Genomic DNA, 13,285 nt, shown 5'->3' with positions numbered 1-13,285 from the left:
TGGTCTGGTCGGTGGGATATGCTGCCTTTGCTTTGGGGGAAATGTGAGTAGATATGACCTGACTTGGTTCCTGCATCTTCAATCCCATTGATAAGTATTACGCTATATTGTGCCCTTCCCTTCTTGTTCTGCTGGTGTGACATTGCGCTCCCCTTATTTCGAAGAGATTCCACATTGGGAAGAACTTTGGAAACAGTTCCTCTTCGGGTTTGAGCAGCAAAGTATGTTCCAACACTAGTGATTTTGACAATTCCTCATATTATTTCAATTTTCACTCTTTGATTCTAGGACTAGATTGGTGGATATTATATAGAAATCACTTTTACTATATTTTATGATTTCACAGTGTCTTCATATTTTCATTTTCTTTTTAACACTACACTGGTGGATAATACAATATGAAATATTATTTTCTATTATAAATATATGATCACTGTTTATATATTTATTGTCTTGTCACAGTATTTTTATTTGGGTTGTGGATCTCGGGTTTATCCCCATTATTTATCACATACTTTTTACTAGTGAAATGTTCTTGTTTTCTCCTAGAGATTGTAATTCTCACTGTGTATAGATGCATATTCACAAACACTGTATTTAGAGATACAGGTGCGCCGACGAGAAATCTAAAACTTGCCTTAAACTTGCCTTGGAAAATCTGGGGCTATCACCAACAAGATCCAGGTACATGCTGGGTACATGCTGGGTACATGCTGGGTACATGCTGGGTACATGCTGCAACATTTCAGTGACATTTCTGCAGAGACTAATGGCCCATCGGATTAACACAGCAGGGGTCTCTGGCAGTCCCATTCAGTTTGAAAGGGACTGCCAGGGACCCCCGCTGTTAATCCGATGGGCCATTAGTCTGTCTGCAGAAATGTCACTGAAATGTTGCAGCATGTAACCAGCATGTACCCAGCATGTACCTGGGTCTTATTGGTGATTGCCCCAGAATTGTTTTAGAATACTCGTCAGCACTACAGTAGGATATAGGAGGTGTATCTCCCATTCAGACCCTGAAATATGGGTTTTGAGAGAGAGAGGAAAAGAGAAGTCCTAGGTATCTCAGGTGTGCTCAGTTTTCTCCTTGGTTACGTCTCATGGTGTTGTATTAAGGTGTGTTTGGGGAAGTATGTGTGTGACTTGTGACTTTACAAAATCTCTCCCTCCAAAATCCATATTTTAGGCCCTGGATGGGAGTAACGCCACCTTTAGCTATGACCTAACTCAGGCCTGCACAACTTATAAAGTGAAACAGGCCAAACTGCTCCAAGGAAAGCAGATTCGGGCCGCACTTTAATTAAAATTACCACTACCCCCCCCCCCCCCCTCACAACTCTTACCGGTGGCGGGGTCCGGTGGTGTGGTGTGGCGGGGAGCGGCGATCTCCGTCTTCACCCCTGAAATTCTGCTGTTTCCCCTGCAGGTCCTGAAAAAAATGGCCATGCGGCATCAAAAGACGCTACATTGCCATGGCAACGGGACACCGCGACATCACGGCGCCACACAAAATGGTGCCGCGTGATGTCACAACGTCACTTAGCGTCCCACGTCGGGCAGCCTGTTTTTCAGGAAACAGTAGAATTTTCAGGGGAGAAGACGGAGGTCGCCGCACCAGCCGCCGGACCCCACCGCGGCACCAGCCGCCGGACCCCGCCGCGGCACCAGCCGCCGGACCCCGCCGCGGCACCAGCCGCCGGACCCCGCCGCGGCACCAGCCGCCGGACCCCGCCGCGGCACCAGCCGCCGGACCCCGCCGCGGCACCAGCCGCCGGACCCCGCGGGCCGCACAGTGAGTCCGGGCGGGCCGTATGTTGTGCAGGCCTGACCTAACTAAAGTCAGGTTAAATCCTTGCATTAACTATAATGGAAACCTCTGTGGATATGCGTTATTAGGGGGAACACTTCTTTTTGCATAGCATAAGCAATAAGAGCCTTTATAATTAACACAACGCCCTTTCTGACTGAAAACAGCACTTAGAAATGCATTAGTGAGCTTTGAAGATACATGTAAACAATTAAAGAATTTGGCTAAATAAATATAAAGGGCATTACTAGGAACATAATTGCTTACTTGTAATTATACATTTGAAAGTGGTATAGCACATCTATAATAATGTCTCGGTTATGGTAAAATATTGTAACTAGTATTATAATCATCTGATGCATGTTTAGCGATCACTAGAATCACTTGTTAATATGCAATCTCACACAAAGTGCTTTTTTATCTCCTGAACTTTATCACCCTCATAATTTGTTTTCTATGGAACCCTCAACTACCCCGTAATTGAAATGAAGCAATTTATTATGAAGGTATTGATCTGTAAATCCTGTAAGATACTGTAAATGTCTTAAATAATGAGACACCCTAGATAGAATACCAGTTACGGCAGTGCAGAGATATAGATACTAGTGTAGACAGTGGTTAAATCGATATTAATGCACATTGTCTTGAATTGGTTTAATATGAATGTGTGCATGTACAGTATCATGTGTGTGTGTGTGTACATAAGCGGCAGGTGAAACATTGCCATTTACTTCTACAGTATTGCGCAGAAATTAGAAGAAAAAAAACTAAAGTCCAGAAACTGGTGAAATATGAGGCAGTTAATAGGGTTACCACTGCCCAAGACAAATTGTAGGGACACTCAGGATTGAGGACATCCACTGAGTGACAGTGTCTGACGGGGGCTAAGTTTAGAATAGTGGAGGCTAGTTTGCATTTTTCTTGCCATCACTAATGTGTCCCATCTCATACAGTTCACTAGTGACCTGTCTTCTCTGTTCTTTCTTTTCACATTTTCTTCTGAGCTTCTCCAGTCCATACTAGTCCTACACTAAACTCAGTTAAGAACATAAACATCGCAAGTTATTCTCACACTATGACATTTTGCTGAGCTGACAGGTTGAGTTGCAACATTTCCCAGGAATTCGAACAACTGGCAACTTTAGTTGTATAATTTCCATTTCAACCGTTTGTTTTTCATTTCATGTTAATATTTTTTTACTATCCAACTTTGTACAAAATAGTTTACTTATGTCTAGCACACTTCATGAATACTGCACCTAACTACTTTCATTTAACAACTTGCCTTTGTTAACAAACCTTAAAGTTCCAACTAAACCAATAACTATAGTTCATGAAACAAAATTTTTTTAAACATATATTGCTAGACCATAATTAGAGTACATTAAATATTTACAACATCTAAACATACCACGCTGTGCAAATAAGTGAAATGGTCCAAGCCTTACTTTTGACGGTTGCTGTGCGGGTGCAGTTGTAAAGTATAGCAAGCTCTCCAAATACCTTCCCTGGTCCCATGGTGCATAGCTTTACACTTTCTTTTGTTACTTCAACCTTGCCATCTGCAAGAGAAAAAATATATACCAGTTACAATTAGTACATAACAAAAATATGTTGGCTATTTCATCATGTTAGCATAATCGTGCTTTCAATTCTTTGATCGATGTTGAACTCTTAAAGGAGCAATTCCCCTCTGGTTGCACCATTATTTTTTTTATGTACAGCAAGCAGGGTGTCACCGGAGCCGAACCGCATTTGTTTTAGCTTCTGATTCCCGAGATACGTATCGGAGAAGTTGCCGCTGATACTTGTACTTGGTACTCATGTTGGTCAATAGAAAGCCGCAACAACTGCCATGCCAACATGAGTATCAAGTGGCCCGAGTGATGAAGGACATTTAAACATCCATACTGTGTCCCCCTGGAGAAGACAGTACCAGTGGCAAATTAACAGTTAAGTATCTTGGGAACCAGAAGCTGAAATAACCGCAGGTCAGCGCCAGAGACCCCCGTTTCCTTTTCAGTGTTGTGTATTAAGTGCTCTATTAGTCACTAAGCTACGATAAGGGGCATCTGAGCTTGATCTGGAATTACAGTAACTACCATTGATTCGCATAGCAGTTAATGTTGGATCAAGCTCCGTTACTTCTTAAACAGTTTGCAAAGAAAACGGAACCCAATATATTAACAGAAAAATCCCATTATTATGGTTGGGATTTTTTCTGCCCCGGAATTATGATGCTCCAGAATTGCATTTCTTTGGCCTTAATACATAGGAACTATGCATATGTCCTCTCAAGAATTCTTAAACAAGATACTGAAAGGATGTTTAGTTTAATGACAAACCAAATAGATGAAAGGGTAGGAGTCAGAATTATGGGTTTACAACCGTGTTTGATATTTTAACTAGATCCATAACCTTCGCATAACAAAGACATTTAAAACACTGTGCTTAGGTAAAAAAATATTTTGTAAGAATACTATTAAAAAAATGCAAATGTCCTCAAATATTTACCCTACAAGGACAAGATATTAATCGAACAATAATGACAATAATTGAGCAATCAGCACACATATTTAACAAGATATGGGCAGCAGTCAGCCAAAGGTCTAATACAGTAGGGACACTGACACTGACATTTGTACAGGCATACCCCGGTTTAAGTACACTCACTTTAAGTACACTCGCGAGTAAGTACATCTCGCTCAATAGGCAAACGGCAGCTCACGCATGCGCCTGTCAGCACGTCCTGAACAGCAATACCGGCTCCCTACCTGTACCGAAGCTGTGCGCAAGCGGGGACACTATAGAGCCTGTTACACATGCGTAATTTACACCAGTTCTGCACGTATATGATGATTGCCGTACAGTACATGCATCGATAAGTGGAAAAAAGGTAGTGCTTCACTTTAAGTACATTTTCGCTTTACATACATGCTCCGGTCCCATTGCGTACGTTAATGCGGGGTATGCCTGTAATATGTGTTCAGTGATTGTCCACTTGCTATGCATCAATAAAACCAGCAACTCTGTGCTGGTGCTAACCTATCAAATGAGGCGGCTTCATTCATAGTCCCAAATTGCTGTTGATACACCAATAAATAAACATATTTCAATGTGTTACATTGACGATGGCAGTGCTCCTGGCATTTTCCTTTGCTTCATCATTAAAATCCACAATTTAGCATCGCCAATGCAGCTACAGTAATTGGTAATTGTACAAACACCCATGCGTGGATCTGCAGGTCTTCCATATAGCACTATTTCCCCCAATGGGACTCAAAGCGCGTCACAATTACACAATAGCGCTCAGTACACAGCACATAGGAATGTTTATAGGCACAGTCCCTGCCCAGATGATCTTACAATCTATTTTTGGCCGCTTGGGGCACAAGAAGACTAAGGTGACTTGCCCAAGGTCTTGACAAAAAGCTGATACCAGGAATTGAACTAGAGTCCCCTGATTCACACTCAGCGTCCTTGTTTATAGAATTAGAGTCTTTACTCACTGAGCCGCTCCTTCTCCTACAGTACCTTTATTTTCTTGTCTGCTAAAAAGTGATTACATATTACAGCTGTACAAGACTTAATTGCTTCCGCTTATAACAGAGAATGTCAGAGATTTTCCATAGAATTTAATGCCATTATAAAGTAGAATATTCCACAATAACACGTTAGCGGGAGCGATAAACTTTGCTCAGTACATATATAAGAAAGAAGAAGACTGATTTACTGAGTGTCAATGTTGTCACTGTTTTTTAAAACAATTATTAAAAACTTCATGGGCTTTCAAGTGAAAACAATGTTTTTATAAAGTGAGGAGAACGTATGCAATATATTTTAAAATGGGTTAGTACCAATGATGGTAGCTTGCAGCAAAATATTTAACAGATGTATACATTGAGTTCAACCTTGTGCTACAGTAGCGGCAGCTTTTATTTGAACAACTTCCCGCACGGCAGGATGCGTGCGGGAAGCGTGGAGACGCGGCGTGTTGCGGCGCACTGTGACGTCACAGTCACGTGCGCGCCCGGCTTCCCCGACACCCCTGGAGTTTAAAGTAAGGTAAGCTGAGGTGCGGGGAAGCAGAGGGGCAGAGCAGGAGCCGGGTTCGGGGTCGGGAAGGGGGGGTAAAATGCGCGAAGTGGAGGGGGGTGCGTGGAGGAAACGCGGCGTCGCGCGGTCTTGACTGGCGGCAGCCGGAGTAGATCCCGGCGTGCCGCCGGCATTACGTCAAATAAAAGCTGCCGGTACTGTAAATGCTGAATATCTTTGGACCAGCCAAAAACTTCATCGTGTTTCTATACAATGTAACAATGTCACTAGAAATGTCTAGAAACCCTTTTTTATTAACATGGCGGCCATACAACTAGGCCGCTCCACCGTGCATTCCCACATTCCCGTGCCGGGTGTTCCCACGGGAGTACTTTGTAATGTACAATTATGATGCCGCTGTACAAGACGTATGAACACCTGTGGCCAGACCTGCCATTGATCGGGCCCTGCTCCCGCATCTGAAGCAGAGCCGGGACGCAATGCAGGGAAAAATTGACCTTCCTATGGAGAGGATGGACCAAATGGCGTGTAACATGGTGGGTCTCTATTTGATTATAGGTACACAGCAGCTCACATCTGGAGGAAACAACTCGTCCCATGCAATAACCAGAGGAAGGACAAACAACAACCCAGACAGCGATGATGAAATTGTGGCTATGAGCCCCCCGTGCTACAACCGACCTGCGCACAAATTCAAAGAAATGCATATGTGTTCCTTACAGTTTACATAGACCATACGTGTGCAAACACACAGGAGCACAGTGTAATGCATGCCTCTTATTTCTTTTTCATTATTAATAAATAACAATCTCACAATTATTTTATAGGTGAAACAGTACAAGAGACAGACAGACGAAGAACTCATTTAACTTTTTGTCATTGTTTAATCCTTGTTTTCATCCTTTTTTGCAGATTCAGCAGGATGATCAACATCAATACTTTGTTTGTGTAGGAACCCCATCCAGCGATAATGGATAATTAAGGTAGTGTATGCGCTACATTCAATTGCCAATACCTGTACTGCACATGCGCACAATTCAATCGCATATGTGTTTCATACAGTTCAATACCGGTAGGACGCGCATGCGCACAAATTCAATGCAAAAAGCACAATGTAATTCATGCATCTGTTTCTTCTCGATTATTAATAAATAACAATCTCACAATTATTTATCAGGTGAAACTGTACAAGAGACAGCCAGAAGAAGATATCAGTTGAAGAAGATTGTATTATTGCAGGAAGGTTGTATTATTTCACAAAGTCTTTCTTATTTGTCACTAGGCTCTAATTTACTCTAATAAAAATCATACTTTAAGAATACTTTTTTAGTCATCTGAAGTTTTTATGGGAATAATTAATGGGTTACATTGCATTTACTGTAGACTAAAGACATACTGTACAGTACTAGCACACTAGCACCGACAATCATTATGGCAGAGTACTAAAGCGTGACGTCATTAGTGGGCGTCCGAGAGCGGGAGTTCATGTGGAGCTGAGCAGACCCTGTTGGGAAATAATACAGCTCGGTTGCAGCACTAGGAATACTAGGAGCACGGTTGTATACATCTTGTCTGTCTGTATCTGTTTGCTTGCCATTGATGTTGCTGATTCCTTAGGCACATCATTAGACACTGGCTGTGGGTTGTGGCCACTTATGCTCCCCCATAACAGACTTATCAGTATACCATCTGCTACACTCTGTTTACATGCAGTCATTTGTATATGCTCCTTTACCATACTGTGCAAATTGTTGACCTTACCAACAGGGCTATTTAGCTATTTGGTAGCCGCACTAGGGATATTACTATAGATTATATATACTATCATTACGTTTTTCCCTATACATATTGCTGCTACCCTTCTCCTACCCGCTCCCCCTACAGGGGTATTTTAATGTTGTACACATTGTTTATATCTATGTCACTTGTTTTTCGGCGGTAATTTGGTTGATTAAAGTTTTTTTATTTTTGATTTTATCTGTGGATGTCACTATTATAATTTTGGCTATCAGACATCTCTGTGGATATATATGGTCATTTCAGTTGGATTACACATTATTCATTTGATCATTTATTACATTTTAGACATTAGTCTTTTAGTGGATTTTGTATCCTCTAATTACTTTTTTACCATCTGGGACCTAGGTCCCTTCTGAGGACACCTATATCTTTTTGGCATTTAACCTTTCTGTGCGTTATAGATCTGTACATAGGTTTGTTAATTATTATTGTTGAGTGATACTACTGACTCACCACCAGATATATTCTGGAATGCACATATTTAGGATTAGTTAAATTGTTGTGTCTTCAACGTGACACTTTTAGGGTTTAGCTTTACCATAACACATTACTTTCCATGTGTCTCCTTCAAATAAGTTAGGTATCCTATCATTTTGCCAGAGTGCAACTAATAGGGGACTGCTGTAACCTCTGTCACTTTTCTCTTAACTAGAGTACTAAAGCCGCCAGCAAAAGTCAATTGTTTGGCACATGCAAATAAATGCCGGGGATTTACACTGTCTTTTGGGCAACACCGAAAACAGAAATCTGGCTCAATCTGTATTTCCAAACAGGGAAATTACTTTGACCTACCGAATAGCCATTATTTACTGTAATTCCCTTCTTTCTCCCTATTCTATTTGAACTTAATATCACAGTTTTTTCTGCTTACCAACACCAGACACCTGGCAATAAATACATCAGGAAAGACAATACATGTCAATAAAGAAAGCATAGAGACAACTTAAACCTTTCAAAGAAGTTAGAAGATGAAGTATAAAGGAGTGCAATGGGAATAAACTGAGCCCTCACCTATTTATTCATCATTTACCATAGCTTAAAAATAAAGTGTTTAGCATGCACATCACATATTTTATGCATTACATTTATATAAGTATACCATTGCGTAGTATTATTTTTATCATAGCGCCATGTAACACTTATTAATATTACAGTAGTATACAAACATAAACATTTGCATAATACAGTGCCGAATATCTGAAAGGATAGAAAGTACAGCAAAGGCAAAGCCACCTAGAAAACCTTTAATCTAATAATATTTATTATAACATTGTTATTATAACATTGTCCTTCTAGTGCTGCAGTGCACATTTTTCAGGCACATGTCCCGCCTCAAAGAGAGACTGGATCAACCTCACTATGAGCCAACACTGTGGTTTCAACCAGATTCCATGATCCAAAAGCAATGACAGAACCACTGAGCTACTCTCTCTCGCTGATTATTACAGTCGGGAACATGTCAGCTTTCTTCCAATCTGACATACACGGTGTGTTTTTCTAATCTTAGCAATTAAACTAACACACATTGATCATCCTATTACAACTAAACACATAACTTGTTAAGTATAAGACTTGCGGTTGCATAGGTAACGATAGAAAAACATACTGTAGATTTTGTTCTGCTTTTAAAAATTGCCTTATTGTCCTAATCTCCTGAATTGTTGTTTTGGCATCATTGTGCCATTTCCTATTACTGCGATATTAGCCCTTCTTGAAACAGGCTCCAGGGGATGGATTCAAATGGTCACATAAATATGACATAGAAGCCACAAAAGACAAACAAAAAGAACAGTATGAATAATTCATCACAAAGTACTCTTTATAAATATCTCCTTTTGGGAATCGCCAAACTGCAAATTGGAGCATCTTAATATATTGACACAGAAATACAGGGTAAAAAATTCCTCTCTGTGGTCCAATTTTGTTTCAAACTGTCCTTGATATTGTACATTTAACCCACTGATATTATGGCCACAGAGTTTTAAATAGCCATGTTGGCTTTAGCTTTAAGTGCACTTTAGATTGAAACTTGTGCTGTAATGGATATTAGCAAATTACTATTGATCCATTTACCATACGGCAGCCACGTCCAATAAAAATCAAGCTTTTACAAAGAAAATAATTGAAAAAAAATACTTAACTGATCTTTTTACTTTTTCTGCATATTTTATTTATCCTAATATACTGTATGCACTGTGACCATGTCCTCAACAGCACAAGTGTGCTACAAACAAAACCATTACAACATGTCTTTAATTAACAGGAGAAGAATGATCTTCTGCAACATTGATCTTAAATATGCTTCGGTAACCCGACCCTAATTGTGTTCATTGAATGCTGAGGGCTTCAAGGGAAAGGTCTAGGTGGGTTTGAAGTCCCTGCCATTAAAGGAAAAAAATCCACTTATCAGAAGTATTGTCAATGTTAAGATTTAATGGCCATTGAGACTATAAACACAAACGAGTTTGCCCTTTCATTGTACTTCACCCTTCAATAGGATTGAAAAAAATGATTGAAAAAAATGTATTTACTTATCTTTTATCTTTAAAACATAACATGTTTTTTTAATAATTCTCTAACAAGGTTATCCCACATAAACATCTCTATCATCACTTTGATAATAATAAAAATAAGAGCAAACTGGAATACAATGTGCAGTTGTAATGTTTTTAGAATTTTTTTTTTTTTAAACTTTGTTGCATAATCGGAACCGGATGGAACACAGCGCTATTCCTAGATCGGAGATCCATGTTGCTTTTTTATGAGCCGGTTCAATAGGAAGTTGTCATATCAAGCTCTGATGACATTGCAGGTTCCAATTGGCTCATGGGAATGAGGCTAGCATTGCAGCCATCCTGATTTCCCAAAAGGTATCACAATCACTGGCACATAAAATGGTAAATGTATATCGAGAACCACAGCTAAAAAAAAAAAAGAGTGTGATTCAGATCCAAGGGACCCCTGGTTCAGATTCTACAAAAGAAAGTAATACAAAATGTGAGTGGTAAGGATTGCTGCTTTAATATGAAAATCATTCAAATTACCTCTTAAATGAAGCGCTCCAATAGCCTGGACTCATGGCTACTGTCCCACACCCAGTCACACCTACCGATGACGGTCATCTACTTATTCCCCCGCCGGCTGTCTCTGTGAGTTTCCCATCATACCATTTAGATTGTTAGCTCTCCGGGGCAGGGATTTCCTTTCCTATTGTCTGATCTTATTTGTTGCACTTATTGTTCTATAATTCCCTGTACTCTATTGTCGCTCTTGTAAAGCGCGGAGTATATCTGTGGGCGCTATATAAATAAAGATATACATGCATACATGCCCCGTTACAGTAGGTGCACCTCCCAGACATTATCATTATTATGTGCATCTTTTAAATACAGTACTACCTTATATTTATTTTCTCTACAAACAGACCACACAGCAACTATTTTTCTTCAGGATATGCAGTCTTCAACTTTTTGGATAAGAATGGCATATTCTTCCTTTTTAGTTAAAGTGTAATTTCATGTTGAATTTGGGGAACACACTTCAGTGTTTTCTATCTGTACTGTGTCGTTACTGTACCCTGCACAGGGCATGTACTTTATTCACCCTCCAGATCGTTTTGTGTATCTGATTTGTAATCTATTACCAGCTGAAACGACTTCTGCCATAAGACATTTCCTGGCGCTGGGAGACAGCGGTCAGTGGGCAGTAGAAGTCTTGCAGTGCAGTGAGGTGTATTGTACAGCAGTAACAATGGGCCAACATCTCGGAATCCCTTTTCTTTAATACATCTGCTGCTTGTTTGCCCCATTTTTCCAGCTGGGAGACTTTGAAAAAAATAGATACGATGGCTATCATTGGCAAAATGTTAGTTTCAAAATTGTCAAACAATGGAAGAGGATTTAGAAACTTGGGACATTAATACTTTTGTGGGAGACGCTCTGCTCAGAGGTTTACCTGGCTTTCTAACCAGTCATTTCTTACAATCAGTGGCGGATTTCCCATTAGGCCCAGGCCTAGCGCGGCAAAAATGTCCACCCCCATATGCATTAGCCGAGCTCTCGGGCCTACTGGACCTAATGGGAAGACACTTATATGTGTCGGCCGCCTCCTTGCTGCTGCCCCCTCCATCTCCTTTGGAACCCCAGCTTTAAATGACGGCAGGGACACCCCAACGTGACATCACACGGCGTCTCGTTGCCATGGCAAAGTAACGTTGCGACGTCAAAGACGAGATGACGTCGAGTTACCATGGCAACGCAGCGACATGCGCTGTCACGTTGCAGACGTCCGCAACGTCATTTGACGCTGGGGTTCCAAAGGAGATATATGAACAAACAAGGTGATAACAGAATCACCCAAAAGGACCTTATTTGCTGCACTCAGTCCAATGTTGTAAAGTGTGATTACAGATAATTGTACAATTAGCTGGCAATTGGATACCCAAGACCTATCCACACAAGACGTCCTCCCACAGCGATGGGAGCGGTTACTATGGCTTGTGTATCCAATTTCCAGCTAATTATACAATTATCTGTAATCACACTTTACAACATTGGACTGAGTGCAGCAAATAGGGTCCTTTTGGGTGATTCTGTTATCACCTTGTTTGTTCATATATGTGCCTTTGGCTTTCCCTATATGCACCGTCCTTAACAAATGTTACAAATTATAATAGTTTCATCTTGGATCTATAGTCTTTTCTACTGTATGTCACCATACGTACTGTACGATTCATTCACTATGCATTGAATTGGAACGGACTCATATACAATTAGCAGGTGTCATGTAGGTTTACCTGTTGCAACACTGTTAAGAAGTGGAACTCAAAAAGCAGTGCTAAAAAACACCACAAATACATATTTAAAAAAACATCCCCCCAAATACACATATAAAAAAACACCCACCAAATACATACAAACCCCCCTCACTCCCCAAATACATATAAAAAAAACACCCCCAAATAGATATAAAATACCCCCCAAATACATATAAAAAACACCCCCCAAATGCATATTAAAAAAAAAACAAACCAAATACATACAACCCCTCACCCAATACATACAAAAAACACCCGAATACATATTAAAAAAACTCCCTCAAATACATATATACACCCACCCCCAATAACATACAGTAAAAACCCCCAATACATACCAAAAAAAACCCTGAATACATATAAAAGAAAACCACCCCCCAAATACTGTTCATATAAAAAAAAACACCCCCAAATACATATTTTAAAAAACACCCCAAATACATACAATCCCCCATACATACAAAAAAAACACCCGCAAAATACATACAAATCCCCCCTCACCCCCAAATAACATATAAACCCCTCCACTCCAATACATACCAAAAAAACACCCCCAATACATACAAACCACCCTCCCCCCAATGCCCTGTTATGGGGCAGGGTTACAAGCCCCTCGCCCTGGGTATAAAAGCTCACACCACAAAATTGGTTAGGTTGGTTGATGTGTGTCTTCCCTCCCTCAGAGGAGTGGGATTGTTCCCCTCATCCTATCAGGGGGTGAGGGAGTTTAGGAAGGATGCTTGGGGCCTCAAGCCCTAGGTATCTGCTCCAGGAATTGTGGAGAATGCCACATGCTGTATGGA

At 40.5% G+C, this 13,285-nt stretch overlaps 1 protein-coding gene across 6 annotated transcripts in view; it reads right to left on the bottom strand.

Annotated features, from left to right (window-relative positions):
• The window catches only part of PRKG1 (protein kinase cGMP-dependent 1), a 1,423,135-nt gene that overhangs the window by 800,786 nt on the left and 609,064 nt on the right, over positions 1-13,285 (bottom strand). For all 6 annotated transcript variants that reach the window (XM_075612928.1, XM_075612930.1, XM_075612925.1 and 3 more), the window contains exon 3: positions 3,259-3,372. In XM_075612928.1, coding sequence (XP_075469043.1) covers positions 3,259-3,372 — 114 coding nt within the window. The remainder of the gene's footprint in view (positions 1-3,258; positions 3,373-13,285) is intronic.

This window comes from Ascaphus truei, chromosome 8 (genome assembly GCF_040206685.1).
Source record: "Ascaphus truei isolate aAscTru1 chromosome 8, aAscTru1.hap1, whole genome shotgun sequence".
In the NCBI taxonomy this organism is placed as follows: Eukaryota; Metazoa; Chordata; class Amphibia; order Anura; family Ascaphidae; genus Ascaphus; species Ascaphus truei.
Note: the sequence above shows the minus strand (reverse complement) of the source record. Positions and strands in the feature narration are given on the sequence as shown.